The sequence below is a fragment of the Patella vulgata genome, chromosome 9 (genome assembly GCF_932274485.2).
Source record: "Patella vulgata chromosome 9, xgPatVulg1.2, whole genome shotgun sequence".
Classification (NCBI taxonomy): domain Eukaryota; kingdom Metazoa; phylum Mollusca; class Gastropoda; family Patellidae; genus Patella; species Patella vulgata.
In genome coordinates, this window is record NC_065887.2 from 37,685,763 (window position 1) to 37,702,213 (window position 16,451).

The 16,451-nt window shown below is 36.9% G+C and overlaps 1 protein-coding gene across 1 annotated transcript; it reads left to right on the plus strand.

Annotated features, from left to right (window-relative positions):
- Positions 1 to 614: 614 nt before the first annotated feature.
- On the plus strand, positions 615 to 16,173 carry LOC126807885 (growth/differentiation factor 8). Its single transcript, XM_050532754.2, has 3 exons — positions 615 to 1,356; positions 11,117 to 11,505; positions 12,099 to 16,173. The coding sequence occupies exons 1-3, from the start codon at positions 801 to 803 to the stop codon at positions 12,477 to 12,479; spliced, it is 1,326 nt and encodes a 441-aa protein (XP_050388711.1). The 5' UTR covers positions 615 to 800; the 3' UTR covers positions 12,480 to 16,173.
- Positions 16,174 to 16,451: the final 278 nt, after the last annotated feature.

Sequence of the window (16,451 nt, forward strand, 5' to 3'; positions counted from 1 at the left end):
ATATAGATAAAGCTTATCTACACATCTTCACTGTAAATACCAGAGACGTTTTATATCACGTTTTGGGGTTATTTTGAATATGCTATTATTCAAAATTCATTTTAGAACATAATAATGCACACGAGTAGAACTACTTTTACATCCTGTGATAATCTCACTAAAGGAAACCAAGAGTTCAAAAGGTTTTGTTAATTTGTTTCCATGTTTGTAATATCTAAAGCGAATCTGTACCTTCTCCTGCCCGTCATGTGTTACAATTGATATGATTTTAAATGTCAGAATATCGGTTTACACCTCATGTCGATTAAATAATGAAATAACCTCTTAAATCTCAAGACAAGATGGTGTTAAAACACTTAAACTCGGTGATATATGACCAAACTATCCGATCTAATCTACAGTATCGTAAGTTTTTACACCGAGCTTCTATCCAACAGTTTGACGTCAGAGACGTGGCATGAACATAATCGCGTGTGCTGCTGGAAAATGCGCATTTAATGTGTTAGGTTGATGTGATTAATGGACGTATGATGAACTGGTGTATATAATATATAGCTTTATTATAATCTACTCTCTTCCCATGTTCACATGAAAGGGGGAGGGGCTTGTTGACAAATGGCAATCAGCTGATTTCAGTAGCTTCTATTCACCAGGTCTGTCAATCTCCGTGTTACTGGCGCGTGCGTCTTTTGTAATTGATATGCTGGCTTTACTCGACTTGGTATAAAGACCCTCGAATTTACAGCTGATTTCATTTTATTCACGTTATTATAGAGGCTATCGGGAGAATTCGGGCAACCATGGTTGTGGTGAATATTCCTGGATTCTCACTGAAAGGGGTCATCTTTCTGCTGTCCGTCTCGAACCTATTGTGTAGCCATATTTCACCAAACCATAACCGGACTTATTACAAAGATTTAACAGATTTATCAAATTTAGTGACTGTTACGGATGACACGGAAAAGAATTTAGAGGATTACGTTGATAATAAAGTGATTGACGATACTGAAACCATTATGGACGATGCTTTACAATATAACGAAACGTTTTCCGCAAATCAAACTTTCAGCAACACAACCCAAAGAAACTGTTCACAATGTGTCACAAGACAAAGGGACAAACGGATGAGAATGGAATTAATAAAGCAGCAGATTTTAACCAAACTCCATTTTAAAACTTTACCTAATATGACCGCTAAAGTTCTCCCTAAAATTCCATCCATTTCCAGTTTATTAGCGAGGTTTACTGAGGATATGCAGGGAGATTCTCCGTATAGAACGCATGATTACGAAGAATACGACGACGATCATGATTTTTACGGGCGGGTTGATCGAGTCTATACCGTGGGAAAACCTGGTAAGTGAATTTGTTTTATTTAATTTTATGAAAAATTCATTCTACCGATGTTTTACGGAAACTACCGTGCACAAAATCGCAATTTTAATTTGTTTTCATATAAACACAATATATTTATAACAGAAACAATATACCGTTGTTTTGGTCCAACCTCGTGGGTTTTCTCCGGGTCCCCCGGTTTCCTCCCACTGCTAAAGACCCCTACGCGCAAGCGAATTATTGAAATAAATTAAACCATATGTTAGTCCCGAAATAACCTAGTTTGTGGACGTTAAACCCCATCTCTCTCTCTCTCTCTCTCTCTATCTCTCTCTCTCTCTCGCCCCCCGTTGTTTTGGGCATATATATCCATCTCCATTATTTTTTTTCCGTGGTGCTTGCATCAAATGGGATCTTATCGCTGCTCGAGTTGTCTTTTCATCTCGTTTGTATACCTAGGGGAGCCGAGGTGGCTAACTTGTGAGGGCTGACAGGCCTGGTAGGGTACAGTGTCTAGTCGTTTGGATTGGACGAAAAACACATTGGCATGCACGAAAAAGGAGAGAAATGGGGTTTAACGTCCACTCGACACAACTAGGTCATTTCGGGACTAACATATGGTTTAATTTTATTTCAATAATTCGCTTGCGCATAGGGGTCTTTAGTAGTGGGGGGAAACCGGAGGACCCGGAGAAAACCCACTACTCCTTGTCACGTACAACCGGGGATTCGAAACCACGCCAGACGACTCAATGACAGACTTTATGATACAGCGCGCGCACGCTAACCATTCAGCCATTCCCCACCCCACCCCCACCCCACACCCGCACGAAAAAGGACACTTAAGCAGGCACAATTTTCTTCACTGTATGGCGTATGCCCGCCTTCATTAGCCCAGTCCTAGCCGCGGTTGATCAGTGAGCAAGGCACTGGCTCGCTAATCTGGAGGTACCATGTTTGATCCCAGTGTTGGCCGAGAATGTCAGTGATGCAGGACGGAATGCCTGGCAAGGGACAACAGATAGTCGATCAGATGGGACGAAATGTTATAAGCTTCAAAGAAGACTAAACAAATTACTATTTTTAGTTTACGGTTTGTTTGATTGACCTTTAAAAGTTAAGTATGGCCCTAAATACCTAGTCTTAATATTTCTTTAAATAAAATAAAACTCCTGTCAGTACAAAGTAAAATGTTATTATCTTCTGAAATAACAAAAAGCATCTGACAGTATCAAGCATGACCAGCATTAAGATGTAATGATCAGGCTGACAAGGCGAACTTCTTTTTAATTGATTTGATCAAGCGATGGTAATACTATTTCGATAGAACATGTACCACTATTGACTCAAACAGTATTTTACTATTTTTACGACGAAACAAGTGCAGGAATTAAAATATACATTTATTGCCTTATCTTGATAGGCAGGTGTATTATTATTTCTTTCTCAACCGACCGTTCACCGATGGAGTGTCACGGGGTCCTGTTTTAGGACAACTTTCTATCTTAGTCTAAATTGAAAGTTATGTGCCATATTTTTAAAATTTAAATAGGTTTGACAACTTTTCATTATTCTTCAATACTAAAACTTTTGAGGATTTATTTGAATAAAGGGACCTGTTTCCTTCTTATCATGATATAATTTCTCTTTCCTTCTTCTTATTAATAATATCATTATCTTGTCCTTGTTATCATTAATAATATCATTGTTGTTACCTTATCATTAATAATATCATCGTTGTTAGCTTATCATTAATAGTATCATTGTTGTTACCTTCTTATCATTAGTAATATCATTGTTGTTACCAAGGACAGCTGTCTAGTCGTTGGGATGGGACGAAAAACCGAGGTCCCGTGTACATATTGGCGTGCACGTAAGCACGTAAAAGATCGCTTGGTAGTAAGAATTCGATATAAGAGTAGGCCGTGGCGCCGCTGCCCTAGCAAAATTTCCCTCATAGCACACTGTATGGCGTATGCCCGTCTTCATTAGCCCAGTTTAGGAGCAGAACAGTTGGACGTTAAACCCTAATTTAATTTCATTTCATTACCTTCTTATCATTAATAACACATTGTTGTTACCTTCTTATCATTAATAACACATTGTTGTTCGTTTACTTAAATTGGTGTCATTCTTATCATTAATAGTAACAACGTTTTAACCGGCAGTTTTATTTTATATATTGGTGTCTTTTGTTCAGAATTTTGAAGATAAAATTTTAATTTATTTCTACTGGGACAAAAATGTCACTAACATTTAGACACACTCGGTTTAATTTTGTAAAAGTAAACGATTTCTGATACTTTTGGTTGGCTTGGACAGTAGCAATGATCCTGATAGTAGCATTGACCCCACCTAATAGCATTGATCCCACCTAATAGTAACATTGATACTAATAGTAACACTGATCCTTATAGCAGCAATGATTCCCAGTAATCCCTACATATACAATAAGTCAAACCCGCACGGAACCCGCAAATGGAATGGAATGAAATGAAATGGGGTTTTTGGCCCATCGGAATGACTAGGCACACTTTACTTCTCAGCCCAACGGGCACTACACTTCGCAAGTGAGAACTGGGGCTTGAAAAATCTCGAAAGTTCTTCTCGACCTACACCAGGATTAAAACCCAGTCCCCTGACAGCTTGACCCCCCCCCCCCTCCACACTCTGAAGAGGTATTAGGTGTTCTATAAAGAATAAATATACAACGCAAAATAGTGACTATGTTATAAAATAAGCACAGTCCTAGCTAACGGTTAGTCAAAAACAAATTGGGCTATTTAAACAAAGTTGAGGAATAGGAATTGGACTTTCTAAATTCGTCCAAAACCCTCAAGAAGGCATAAACTAGTTTTACCGTATCATCAGTTTTTTGCCGGTTAATGTTATTACTGTGAACTAGAGCACCGTGAATAATTGTCAACTTGATGGCTTTATTATAAAAACTGGAAGCATTAACAGGTCAGTATTGATTATATCGAGCTGTTTGTAGTAAGATGTATTTTTAGATTTCTGAAGTTCGTTACTCTCCATTCCGTGTGCCAGATTGGACAGTAAGCATCCCGGTTCTTTCGTTTTTGCCAAAATATATCAGATTTTGATCAAAGGCGTTTTTTTCCAGTGATTTACTGGTTTCAATATTTTCGGTTTGATTAAAAGCTAAATAATTTGGAGAAACGTGTCTGTTTCGGGGCATTGACGTACAGTTTGTATTTCAATCAATCGAGGGTGGCACTGTGGCTCAGTGGATAAGGCACTGGCTCACTAACCAGGAGGTCCGGGGTTCGACCCCGGTGTTTGCCCAGTTTCCATGGATTTTTCGGCGTTGTTTCCCCTTCAGCGATGCAGGGTCTAGTCGTTCGGATGGGACTAAAAATAGAGGTGAACACCACCTTGTCGATATAAGAATAGCACCGCTGTCCGGGCAAATTTTTCCTCATAAAACGCTGTATACGCCCGTGTTAATAAGACCATTCGGCGAAGAAAAGTAGGACGCTAAACCCTATTTCATTTCAGTCAATCAAAGGTCGTCGGCCATTCATCGTAATTGCTGCTCAGAACAGTCTGAAATTCTAAAATTGGGTTTAGCATCCTTCTATTCTTCACCAATTGTATATTTATAGCTCTGTGGAGTAAGATTGGATAGAACTATCTGAACTAATAAATTAATCTGTTAATAACCTACATCAAAACTTCTATAGGCATAGCCTATACAATGTCATTTTAAATACGGTTAAGTGTTATTATCTATTTCCTGGCATTTCTAGCTTAAAGAGGCTAAGTCTCTAACTCAATATCATCCAAAGTCTTCGACATTGAAAACACGAATTATTTGTCAATTTAAATCAACAATGATGTTGTGATCTTACCGGGAAAAGATGGACTTCTGATATCCAATATTTAAGACAAAATAAGCACTTTACCTGTGGTACACGAATCGTGTACCATAATGCGTTTCAGCGCCATTTGTAAAAAGGGACTCGAAGAACGAGGCTAGATATATTCCCCAAGTCATTTAACGGTGACGTCATATTCTTATCTGGAGAGCATGCTATCGATGTAGACTGGTATAACCAGATGCTAGAGATTGCCATTCCAGTGAGACTTCTGGCGTATTTCGCGAACATAACTGATTTGATTACCATTTGTGTCATTTTCTAGGTCCCAAATATAAGCGATTTAGCTACTTTAATTACTGAGTAAGGTTCTCGAATATAATATCGAATAGGACTGTTCAAATATCGAAATTTCAATGTTGGCATTTGTCTACAGAAAACGATGCGGAATTCGATTTATACGACCAGAGAAATGAGCAACAAAAATAGGGTCGATCAAGTAATCTGAAATATAGTTTTTTGTGGGGAAAGGGGTCCTTATCTTTATAAAATAAACAACAAAAAATATCTTGTACAAAAATCCCGAACCCCAAGCATGTTAAACATAAATTGACGCACATAGATATTTAAATGGCCAACAGGTCTTAAAACCTAACATTTATCATTTCTAAGTTATTGTATTTTAAGTCATCCATTTCACGTTAAAATTATACATTTCACGCTTATCTTTTGAAATGCGAAAATCTTAATTTACTGTCTTTCTTAGTGAAAAATAAACGGATCATAACATTTTTTTACCTGGAACTAGGTCCCAGGCGCTAACCATCTTGTTATTTTTGACGCTGTTCTTCAAAAAGGCCCATAGGCTCCGTCAATTCAAATACGATCGACATTGTTTCTTGGACAATTGCGCATCGATTGATGGACTTAGATTTTTGCAATGACGTCATGATTCCAAGACGGCTGCGTTCACGTGATACTCGGTTCCTGTTTCACAGTACGCTCGTATAGTTTTAAACAATAACACAGATTTTCACCTCCTTTAAATCTGAATTTAATCGTTTGTATTTTTCCAAATTTCGCCTCAAATGTATTATTTTCTATGCGAATGATCTAAAACACTATGAAATATTAGGAAATAGGTATTAACGATTTACAGACAAATAAGTTAATGAAACTACTGTAGTTGTGATTTATAAGCTTCTTGTGCACGAAAGTAGTAGGGGAGTTTGTTCCATAGAAAAGATGCTCTAAAAATGTTCTATCACCAAAATAAGTGGGAAATTGATGTAAAATAATATTTCTCAGTTTGTTTACGACTTTTCAGTAGCATGTAAACAAGCGGTTGAATATAATTATTTTTATGAATATGCACAACATCATTCTTTTAATACTGATATTAATATCCATTTTAAACGCATCTACCAAATCCATTACGTTAAGCACATTAAGTAATGACAATGAATTACGTCATTATTATTGTTCTGGGTAATTTATGATGATGAATTACTAATGACTCCACACCGCCTATATAGGGAATATTACACATTCCTATCTCGGTTAAATAGCGAGGGGAATGCAAAAAGTAAATTACGAGTACAATTTACGTGCAGGAAAATTGATTTTATTGTAAGCGAAGTAAAAAGCCACAGATTAATCGAGATCTAGCGTTTTTGGTAGTCATTACAATTCGATAAATACTATATATTTTTTGGGGTGACATTCAATCAGTTTGAATAAACTATTCTTTAAAAAAAATAATTAAACCGAAAATAGAAGCGATTTATGCACCCTATTACACGTGTGTGGGAGGATATTGTTTTCGCTTTTAATCTGTTTATTTAACTTAACCATTAAGTCCATTCAATAATAGATTAATGATCTTTGCAGGAAGATTTTAGAAATCGGAAAGCAATCAGCTGTGGGGTTTTTTCTACTCCCATTAATGTCACCGGGAAATAACTTTATTAACGTTCAATTTGTTTATGCAAATGATAGAGTAATCGAATGTCACGTTCTTTCAGTGGGAAATAACTCTTGATAATCATTGCAAAAACTTTATGTGCTTGTGTCCCATTATTAAAACGAGTAATGTGTGTATCAATAACAATAAGTAATTGTATTGTCTATATTCAAGTACTTTTAGTTGTTTAACGGTACTTTAACCATTTGCTTAACGAGAGGTTTAAAGCCTATGAAACACGCCGATGTTGTTAAAAGTGTTGATGCCGCAAATCAACCTAAGCATCTACGGTCTTTTCAATTTCTTCTTTCACACCCTATTTCTTTTCACAGCGGTATGACGTACTATCCTTTAAGGTCACGTCCAGTATAGTTCTACTTGTGACGTCACATCCTAATGTTTACCAACAACGCGATATGGGGTCGATAACACTTTCGACGAAGATTACATTACTGGTTCGGACAGAATTGGCGCCGCTTACCCATCTTACGCGTGCGCGTACTAATTTATGTACTCAATTACACTAACTAGGAAATATTTTTTATCCAGATATCCGGGGTTTTTTTCTTAAAAATTTAAAAAATGTTAATATCGAGGGCTAATTAATGAAATGAAATGGGGTTCCACGTCCTAAAGTTCTGCACAATCGGATCATTGAGCACGGGCATACGCTATGCAGCATGCTATGAGGGTCGTCTTTCCTACTCTTATTTCGATTTAAAACTAACAGGGGACCTTTCGCGCTATCTGAACGACTAGACGTTTTTTTTTTATTTTATTGCCAGATCCTCCCTACTGCACCATTAACAATGTGAAAACAGGCTGGAAAAACTCGACTAACTGTCTCGCCAATACCCGTATTGAACCCAGGGCCCGATTCATAGAAAATTCTTAAGCACTTTCTTGTGCTTAGATTTTACGTAGACTTTGCATTTAAGTAAACTTATCTTATTTTGTGTTCCGAGAAAATTCTTAAGAACGTTCTTATGCTTAGATTTTAAGTAGACTTCAGTGTAAGCACAAGCACGTTATTATGTGTTCCAAGAAAACACTTAAGCACAACTTCGTTCTTAAACATTGTAAATCCAAGCACAAGACCCTAGCAAGGTATACGGCTTGCTTACCCACCTTAAGCCTGTTTCTGCTTCAAACAAAATGGCTGACCGTAGAGTTATTCGACGGCATTTCCTACATCTTTTGATACCAAAGAGACAATTGAAAGACAGAGAAAATCTTTTAGAAACATAATTATCCTCGAGAAGAATGCTTCTACCCTGAAACCATTGTATTTATTTACCAATTAGTAAACAACACAAACAAACGGGCTACTTTAAGATCCGGCGCTCTCACAATTATTCAGTCTGTTTGCATGTGCTTGCGGTTTTTTTTTAGCTTGTGGCACATTTTATATGTGTATACGGGCCATGTCAAATGCATCTAAATCGACCATTTGCGGGGAAGCAGCCGACCAATTTATGACGTAATTCGCACACCAAAATTGTTTTTATGACGTTAGAGAGCACCATAGTCTCAGTTTACCAGTCACAATGTGCTTAGACTCATACTTGACTTGTGCTTACGTAAGAGCGGTCTTGATAAATTTCTAGAGACGGTATTTTATAAAATTTCTTACGTGAGAAAACGTAAAGCATGACTTTGTGCTTACTTTAAGTACTTTCTAGGAACCGGGCCCAAGATGTCCTGGTTAGTCAGCCAGCGCCATCTTTATTGAGTCACCTTGACTCCAATAATCAGTGGGGCGCGCTGGACAATAACACACTTTCCATAGCTAGAAAAACTGTGTACATTAATATTTCACAGCTGGTGAAATGAAAAACTATTTAGAAATATGATGTATGTTATCTGTGTACTGACAATAATAAACAAACTATATCTATCAATCAACTGTACAGTCTGGTTTTAAGACTAGTTGTAACACACTAACATATGACCCGCACCTCGCCTAATTAGCACATCAGGCCAACGACCCAAAAGGCCCTTGTTGACAATCGCGAAATAAAATTGAGTTAAACGTCCTACTTTTCTGAACCAACCGGAAAATGTCTACCCTTCTTTGATGGTTCTCGGGATCTCTGATTTCCGTCCAATCCAAAAAGACAAGACACGTGTCACTGACAAGGGGGAAACCATGATCGAAAATCCCGAGGAATTTTTTTCGCCGTATTAATGAGCTAGCGCCATTCTCCCTGAGTCACCCGGTGCTCCCCTGCCAATAAAAATAAAATATAGTACCTTCAATTCTAAAGGCCAATCAATCCAAAGTCCATAGATACAATGCAAAGTAATGTAATAGTGCGCGGACTAAAGTAACTGGCGTTTCCATGACAAGATAGCATCACATCTTTCGAAAATAATACGCATCTACTCTACCTATCGCGATAAACACACCACAGAAATGAAATGAAACGGGGTTTGACGTCCTACTGTTCTGCACCGACTGGGATAACAAACACGGAACACAACTAACACTGCGAGACTCAATCGCAGTACACATAACCCGAAAAGCACATAATCTGTCAAACAACTTCATGGACTTACCAAAATAGAGTAGGAAAGTTGTTTCAGGTGGGATCCCAGAAGACCCTACCAGGCCACATTTCTCTTTCTAGAATTACAATCGTGGCTGCAGAAAATAAACAGTCGTGCTCTGAACTCAGAATAACCGAAGTATTGTCTTGACTAGGCGTTAAACTCCCCTCCATTCCCGGGGGGGGGGGGGGATAGCGCGTGCGCGCGTTGTATCTGTATCATAAGGTGTGTGACTGAGTCAACTGGCGTGGTGACAAGGAGTAGGATCGCCTGTCCAATCTCGTGGGTTTTCTCCGGGTCCTCCGGTTTCCTACCACTGCTAAAGACCCCTACGCGCAAGCGAATTATTGAAATAAAATAATAAAATTAGTCCCGAAATGTCCATTCCATACGCTACTCTGGTCTGCTGTCAAGTCGGTACCTTACTCGAATTGAGAATGATCCCTTCTGTAGTTATTATTACATAACACATGGTTATAGAACATTGATTTAATAATGTAATGTATACTAAAGTGGTAAAATGGTATCAAATAGCTTAGTTCGATAGTGGTTTCTAGCAATGACAGTTGATGACAGTTAACATTTAACACTAGATAGGGCTTAATTGTCAATTCCAGAGTTGAACTGCACTAACACATGTACTTGAATAAATACAGAAACATTAGTTCGTGAAATAGATCTCTTATCATAGAACACACACACATTTTTATATTTTTATCAACCACTTCCTGATGAGGAGCATACAATTCTTTGAACGAAGCTTTTAGTTTGAGTGCTAAATATTCTTGTTTCAATGACCGCTGAACCGTGGACATGTCCGCGTTCTTTTCACAAGTATTACTAATTTGTGAGTTGAAAATGCATTTCAATTCACCTAATAGATAATGCAATGGGCCTTGTTCACGCTCCATTACCTTTGTTTCCTATTTTTTAATGTTCTAATCGCCGACTACTCACAGTTGCAGCAATATTGCATAATGACCAGGATTGTCTGATCTGGTTCCAACAGGTTACATTTGTTGCCTGATTTGTTGTTTTTTTGTTTTCAAATTTGCAATAATAATAACAGTTACATGTATAACCAAATTCAACTTTTTTTTTATCACAAACCGGCCAAAATCTATTACAGTTTTACAGGACAGCTATTTACTATTTCTAGTTTTAATCTTGTGAATGCAAGACAGTTCTTGATGTATTTGTAAAAAAACACCCAAATCATTGAAATTCTCCTTCGAAGCGTAAGAAAAATCAACATAAAAATGTATATTTACAAACGCTTTTCTCGATGTATTGGATGGGTATGTTAGCATGGAGAAATGAAATTAGAGTCAAGTTAAATACTTTACTCCCATATATGTCTTTGAAACAAATATATCGTCACCTTGTACAAGAAGCATAAAATGTACATATCCTATTGTTGTCTTTCCAGTGCCAGATGAGCTTGGTATACCAAACAAACATGGATGTTATTTCAAAATGCCGGATGAAGTCCAAAATGTGCGAATTCGGATGGCGATTCTTTGGTTTTATGTGAAGCAGACAGTTCCACAGAGCACAGCTATAGAGATGCGAGTACACAAGATCTGTCCACCTAGTATGAAGTGTGGTCACAACAACACCGTGCGGATACATTACAAAAAGCACATACCAAGCTATAAAAAGGGGAATAACTGGCACAGAGTTGATATCAGACATCTTGTTCATAAATGGATTAATTATCCAGAGATGAATTATGGCTTGGTGTTGACGGCCTTCGATCATGATGGACGAAATCTGGTCGTTACGCCGTCCATAGAAGACTCCGAGAACCACGGTTATGTAAGTATTTACTTTTCCCTAGGCGCAATTCCCGTAAACATCGGTTTTGTACTAGGTTTGAGGTGCTATTGGCAGACCAGACAAAAGATGTTCCAAATGATTTGGAGGATTAAACATGTGTAGCTGAAAAAGTCCGTATTGTTTCAACATTTTTTGTGAAATACATTATCATGTAGATCAATCTGATTAAAACACAGATCCTATTTCGTTTCGTTTTTTATTGTTCAAAATTTCGTTTTATTTGTCTTTACTACACTAGGATCTCGAAGAGTTGTTATATTACCGGCGTTCTGGTTGAAGTAAGGGATTAGCCAATGAAACGGTCTGTTACGGCGAGTTCTTGGCGTGCGACGCACGGAACTTTGGGTGAACCACTAGAAACGTCAACGCTGATTGATTAATCAAGGTCTGAAGTCATAGGGTCAAAAGTCGCTCGTACGACCCTTGACGCGACCTCCCTGTACAACCGGCCAAATATTCATGTAGTGTAGGCCATACGAAAGTATAAAAAAACGAAACGAAATATAGATCTCTATTTTAATCAAATTGCAAGTAGATCGCTTAAAATAATCGGCATATAATTGTTATTTCAGGAACCGATTCTAGAATTTGAGACAGTAGAACTAAAGAAGCGCAGGCCAAAGAGGAGTATTGCTTTAGTATGTACAGATAACACGAATGAGCAACGATGTTGTCGATATCCCCTGGAAGTTGACTTCGTGGATTTTGGTTGGGATTGGGTAATAGCACCTATGAGATATAAAGCAGATTACTGTTCTGGAGAGTGTCAATCAACCTATCAAGATGAACATGCTCATGCATATTTACGGCAATATGCATCTCCAACATCTGACGGCCCATGCTGCACACCAACAAAGCTTCAACCCATTTCACTTTTATATTTTGACCACAACCATAACATTCTATATACAGATTTAAAAAACATGAAAGTTATGAAATGTGGATGTGCATAAGGCGATCAAACAACATCAGTCAGTCAATCCACTGAAGCTACGATAAGGGGTGAGCTTGGAAACTAAACTACATCTCGAACATACGATACATCTTCTGATGTTGGTGATCATCTCGTGTTCATCTGATACTGATGTATCATTTGATGCTGATTTCATCTCATATTGAACTGATATTGGTCTTTATATACTGGTCTGATTTTGATGTTGATCGGATGTTGACGTTCATTAATGTAGATCAGATGCTGTTATATACTGATGGTGGGATATTCCAGCTGCTGATCTGGTATTAACGGTTACCGATCTGATTTTGATGTTGATCTGAAATATGTGTGCACGGAAGTTGTTGTGACCCAATGTTGATCTGATATCTGTGTGCACTGATTCATATTTGATGTTAGTGTGCACATACACTAACTCTGTTCGGAGGTTATTGTGTACTGGCATGTGGGTGTGTGTGTGTGTGCATGAATGCTAAACTGGTGTTGGCGCACATGAAATTCTATTAATGTGTGCACACATTATGAACTGATATTGATGTACCTAGATGCTGATTTGGTATTGGTGTACACTGATGATGAACTGGTATTGGTGTATGCTGATGCTGATTTGGTGTTGGTGTACATTGGTGCTGATCTGGTATCGGCGTACACTGATGCTGATCTGATGCTAGTGTACAATGTTGCTGATTTGATGCTGGTGTACACTGATGCTCACCTGATACTGGGGTGTACTGTTACTGACCTGATGCTGGTGTGTACTGATGCTGATCTGACATTGGTGTAAACTGGTCCTGTTCTGGTGTTGGTATCACTGATGCTGACCAGATGGTGTTGAGTGCACTGGTATTCATCAGATAAATTTTAGACTGGAAAGAGACGATACTCAAGTAGTGCTCGTGTTCAGATCTTAAGAACGCAGCGTAGCTATGAAACCACAATACGTGTTCTCCAGCACAATATTACGTCATATAAGTGGAGTTGTAATATGTTAAAGTGTGTTGTGATTAAACTGTGATACTAGAGATATATGTATTATTATTAACTATTAAAATATGCGCATCACACTGGGTGTCACGTGGTGGTGGCGTTGGGGGGATATGGGGCAAAAATAATAATCCTGCATTAAAGTGTTTCCTTTAAGCAGACTGGTCATAATTTCACTAGATGTACATTTAGTGTAAGTTGTTGGTAAATTGTTTACGCATCATATTATTAGCTATTGAATGTTGCCTTGTTAAAACACAATAGTGAGACACATGTCTCAAGACAAAGAGACAGAAATATAAATATAAAATGGTACTGTATTTAATTAATACGAGCAAGATATTATAGAGAAATATCGGGTTCAAAACGCGATATGTAGTAAAAAGTAGAAAATTAAAAAGAAATTCTTATCTGTGACTTTATGCATTTGATCTGGTAACACATCCATATTTTCAATTTGAAACCGTCCGAATTCCACTTTCATCTACAGAATTTCTACTTTCTACTCTCAACTTTTGACTTTCGTCTTTCTTCCGACTTTTTGCTTATGGTTTTGTTCCGCAGATCTTTTCCACTGGAATTTCTTCTACCGACTGCCATATTACGGTGATAAATTGTTTTGGAGAAAATAAGCTTTTGAAAATCGTGAGCAGAAAGTCTACGGACAAGACACGATACGCAGAAATCACAAACAAACGTACAGTGTGTTAAATCCAATCGCATCAATAGTCATTTAAAAATATATATCTGATACGGGGAGTCGCAATATTTTAATTAACTATTGAGCTCAATCCCCTTTACACTGCATTAATTCCATGAAGGGATTTTTAGTAAAGCCAAATAATATAGTTAAATTATCGCGTATAGGTGGGGCAAAATAAAACAAGGGAAGCAAAATAGAACAGTTAAAATATCGCGTATAGGTGAAGCAAAATAATACAGTCAATTTATCGCGTATGGGTGAAGCAAAATAAAACAGTTAAATTATCGGGTATAGGCGAAGCAAAATAGAATAGTTAAAATATCGCGTATAGGTAAAGCAAAATAGAACAGTTAAAATATCGCGTATAAGTGAAGCAAAAAATAATGCATATGCTACGATTAAAATATATAAATATAATCATCAAACAATCAATTAGGACTAAAGTCTCATTCAAGGTGACACTGTGATTCCAAGGAGAAAATATTATTTAAAATTGTATTAATGACGACGATAAACCGAAAAATAATCGGAAAAAATTGTAATTTTCTTTTCAGCTTGGTTTTTGAGATTTAAATAATAATTTTTCGCATGTAAAAATAATAACAGTTAGCAGGGGTGTCAAAAATACGACAATACGCCACAAAATGGTGTTACTTGGATTATTTTAGATTTTGCTATATTTTATCGCGTCAATATAATAGGATAAAAAGAAAAATGAGATATTATTGAGAGAGGCACGTCCTTTATGTTCAGGTACACGAAGTTGGACTTGGAGTGTAAATAAACGAAGATAGGGCTACATGTATAAATTTTGTGAATGTTTGTAAAAAAAATATCTTTTAATGACATATTTAAAACCGCGTTTACGAACAATGGGGATATATAAGATTAATCTACGCATTAAATATCTTTATAATAGTTGTCACAATATTAGAGTATTACGATATGCATTTGATATCTGGTTTGCAAAAGTAACGTTAGCATACACTGAGGTGTACATAACAACAGTATTTATTTTTTAAACGTATATCAGTATTAAAGAGGCATTATAACTCTCCAACAAAAACCCCCAAATGTAATTCATTTTGATTCATAGCATATTCAAAATAACCCCAAATACGTTCGTGATATGAAATGTAATTCATTTTGAATCATAAAATATTCAAAATAACCCCAAATACGTTCGTGATATGAAACGTATTTCGTAAAACGTTGACTTTGTGAAGACTATTTTTATCGGTTTTAAAACAATGAAACATAAATACCAAAAAACAAAATCGCCCCAAAAACATAGCGTATGTAATATTTCATTTCTGATTTTAACATGAAAAACATAACGTAGTATAGTGCGAATCCTATGCCCATGACCACTACTTGTCAATGGTTTGTCTTAAAGCCGCTGATGGTTATTTTAGGGATTTTGATTCTCTGGCAAACTAGATTAAAGATGCATTATGTAAGAGATAAATTGCAGGTCTTTCTTTAGGCCTTAAATGTTATATAAATTATTATTTCGACACTAATAAACTTACCATAATGAACTCTCGGTGTCATCGGATGACGTAGATTTTCGACATATTTTAACAGGATTGGCGGTTAATGATTTGATTAAAAAATGGATAATCCAGACTTTGTTTACTATCGCAACAACGGTAGCAATGACAATCGAGACTCCGCTTTTCTTGAAGCAGCCCTAACGTCACTTAAAATAAAGTAATTGACTGAAATATGTAAGATATTCTCTTTTAAATATCTAGTTTTTAACTATTATAGCGAGAACTGTCGACTCTTTCTCGAAATCTTACATAATGCATCTTTAAGTTGAACAACTGAAATGAAAATCAGTCCAAAATTGTCTAAGAATGTCAAATACAAATCATTTAGATAGGATTCGAGTCAGTTATGTGAATTTATTAAATTTGTGTTTTAGTGTAAATAACTGTATAATAATTAAAGGTCTTGTACATTTGTTGTTCGTATTCTGGAATAAATATTTTTATTAACAATTTTTTATTATTATTATTATCTATAATCGACTAAACGCCAGCTGACCTTGGGTTTCATTCATATACGATAGAATGAAATAGTAGTTTTTATTTCTATGGATATGCTGGAATGCCCGGCAGCGGCGTTACCACCTACTTTTCTGCCAGACGTCAAATCGGGATGTACCAATGATTAGGCGCACTTTCATTGTTAGCTCTACGGGCGCAACCGTTTAATTGTAAAGGTCGGATTCCAGAGTCCGGTAGCCTGTCCCAGGACCCGCATATATTAGATATAGAA

Bases quoted from the DNA above. Each gene is read 5' to 3' on its own strand.
- LOC126807885 (XM_050532754.2), top strand. From the start codon at position 801: ATGGTTGTGGTGAATATTCCTGGATTCTCACTGAAAGGGGTCATCTTT. The intron at 1,357-11,116 runs GTAAGTGAATTT...TTGTCTTTCCAG, and splicing joins CTATACCGTGGGAAAACCTG to TGCCAGATGAGCTTGGTATA. The intron at 11,506-12,098 runs GTAAGTATTTAC...TTGTTATTTCAG, and splicing joins ACTCCGAGAACCACGGTTAT to GAACCGATTCTAGAATTTGA.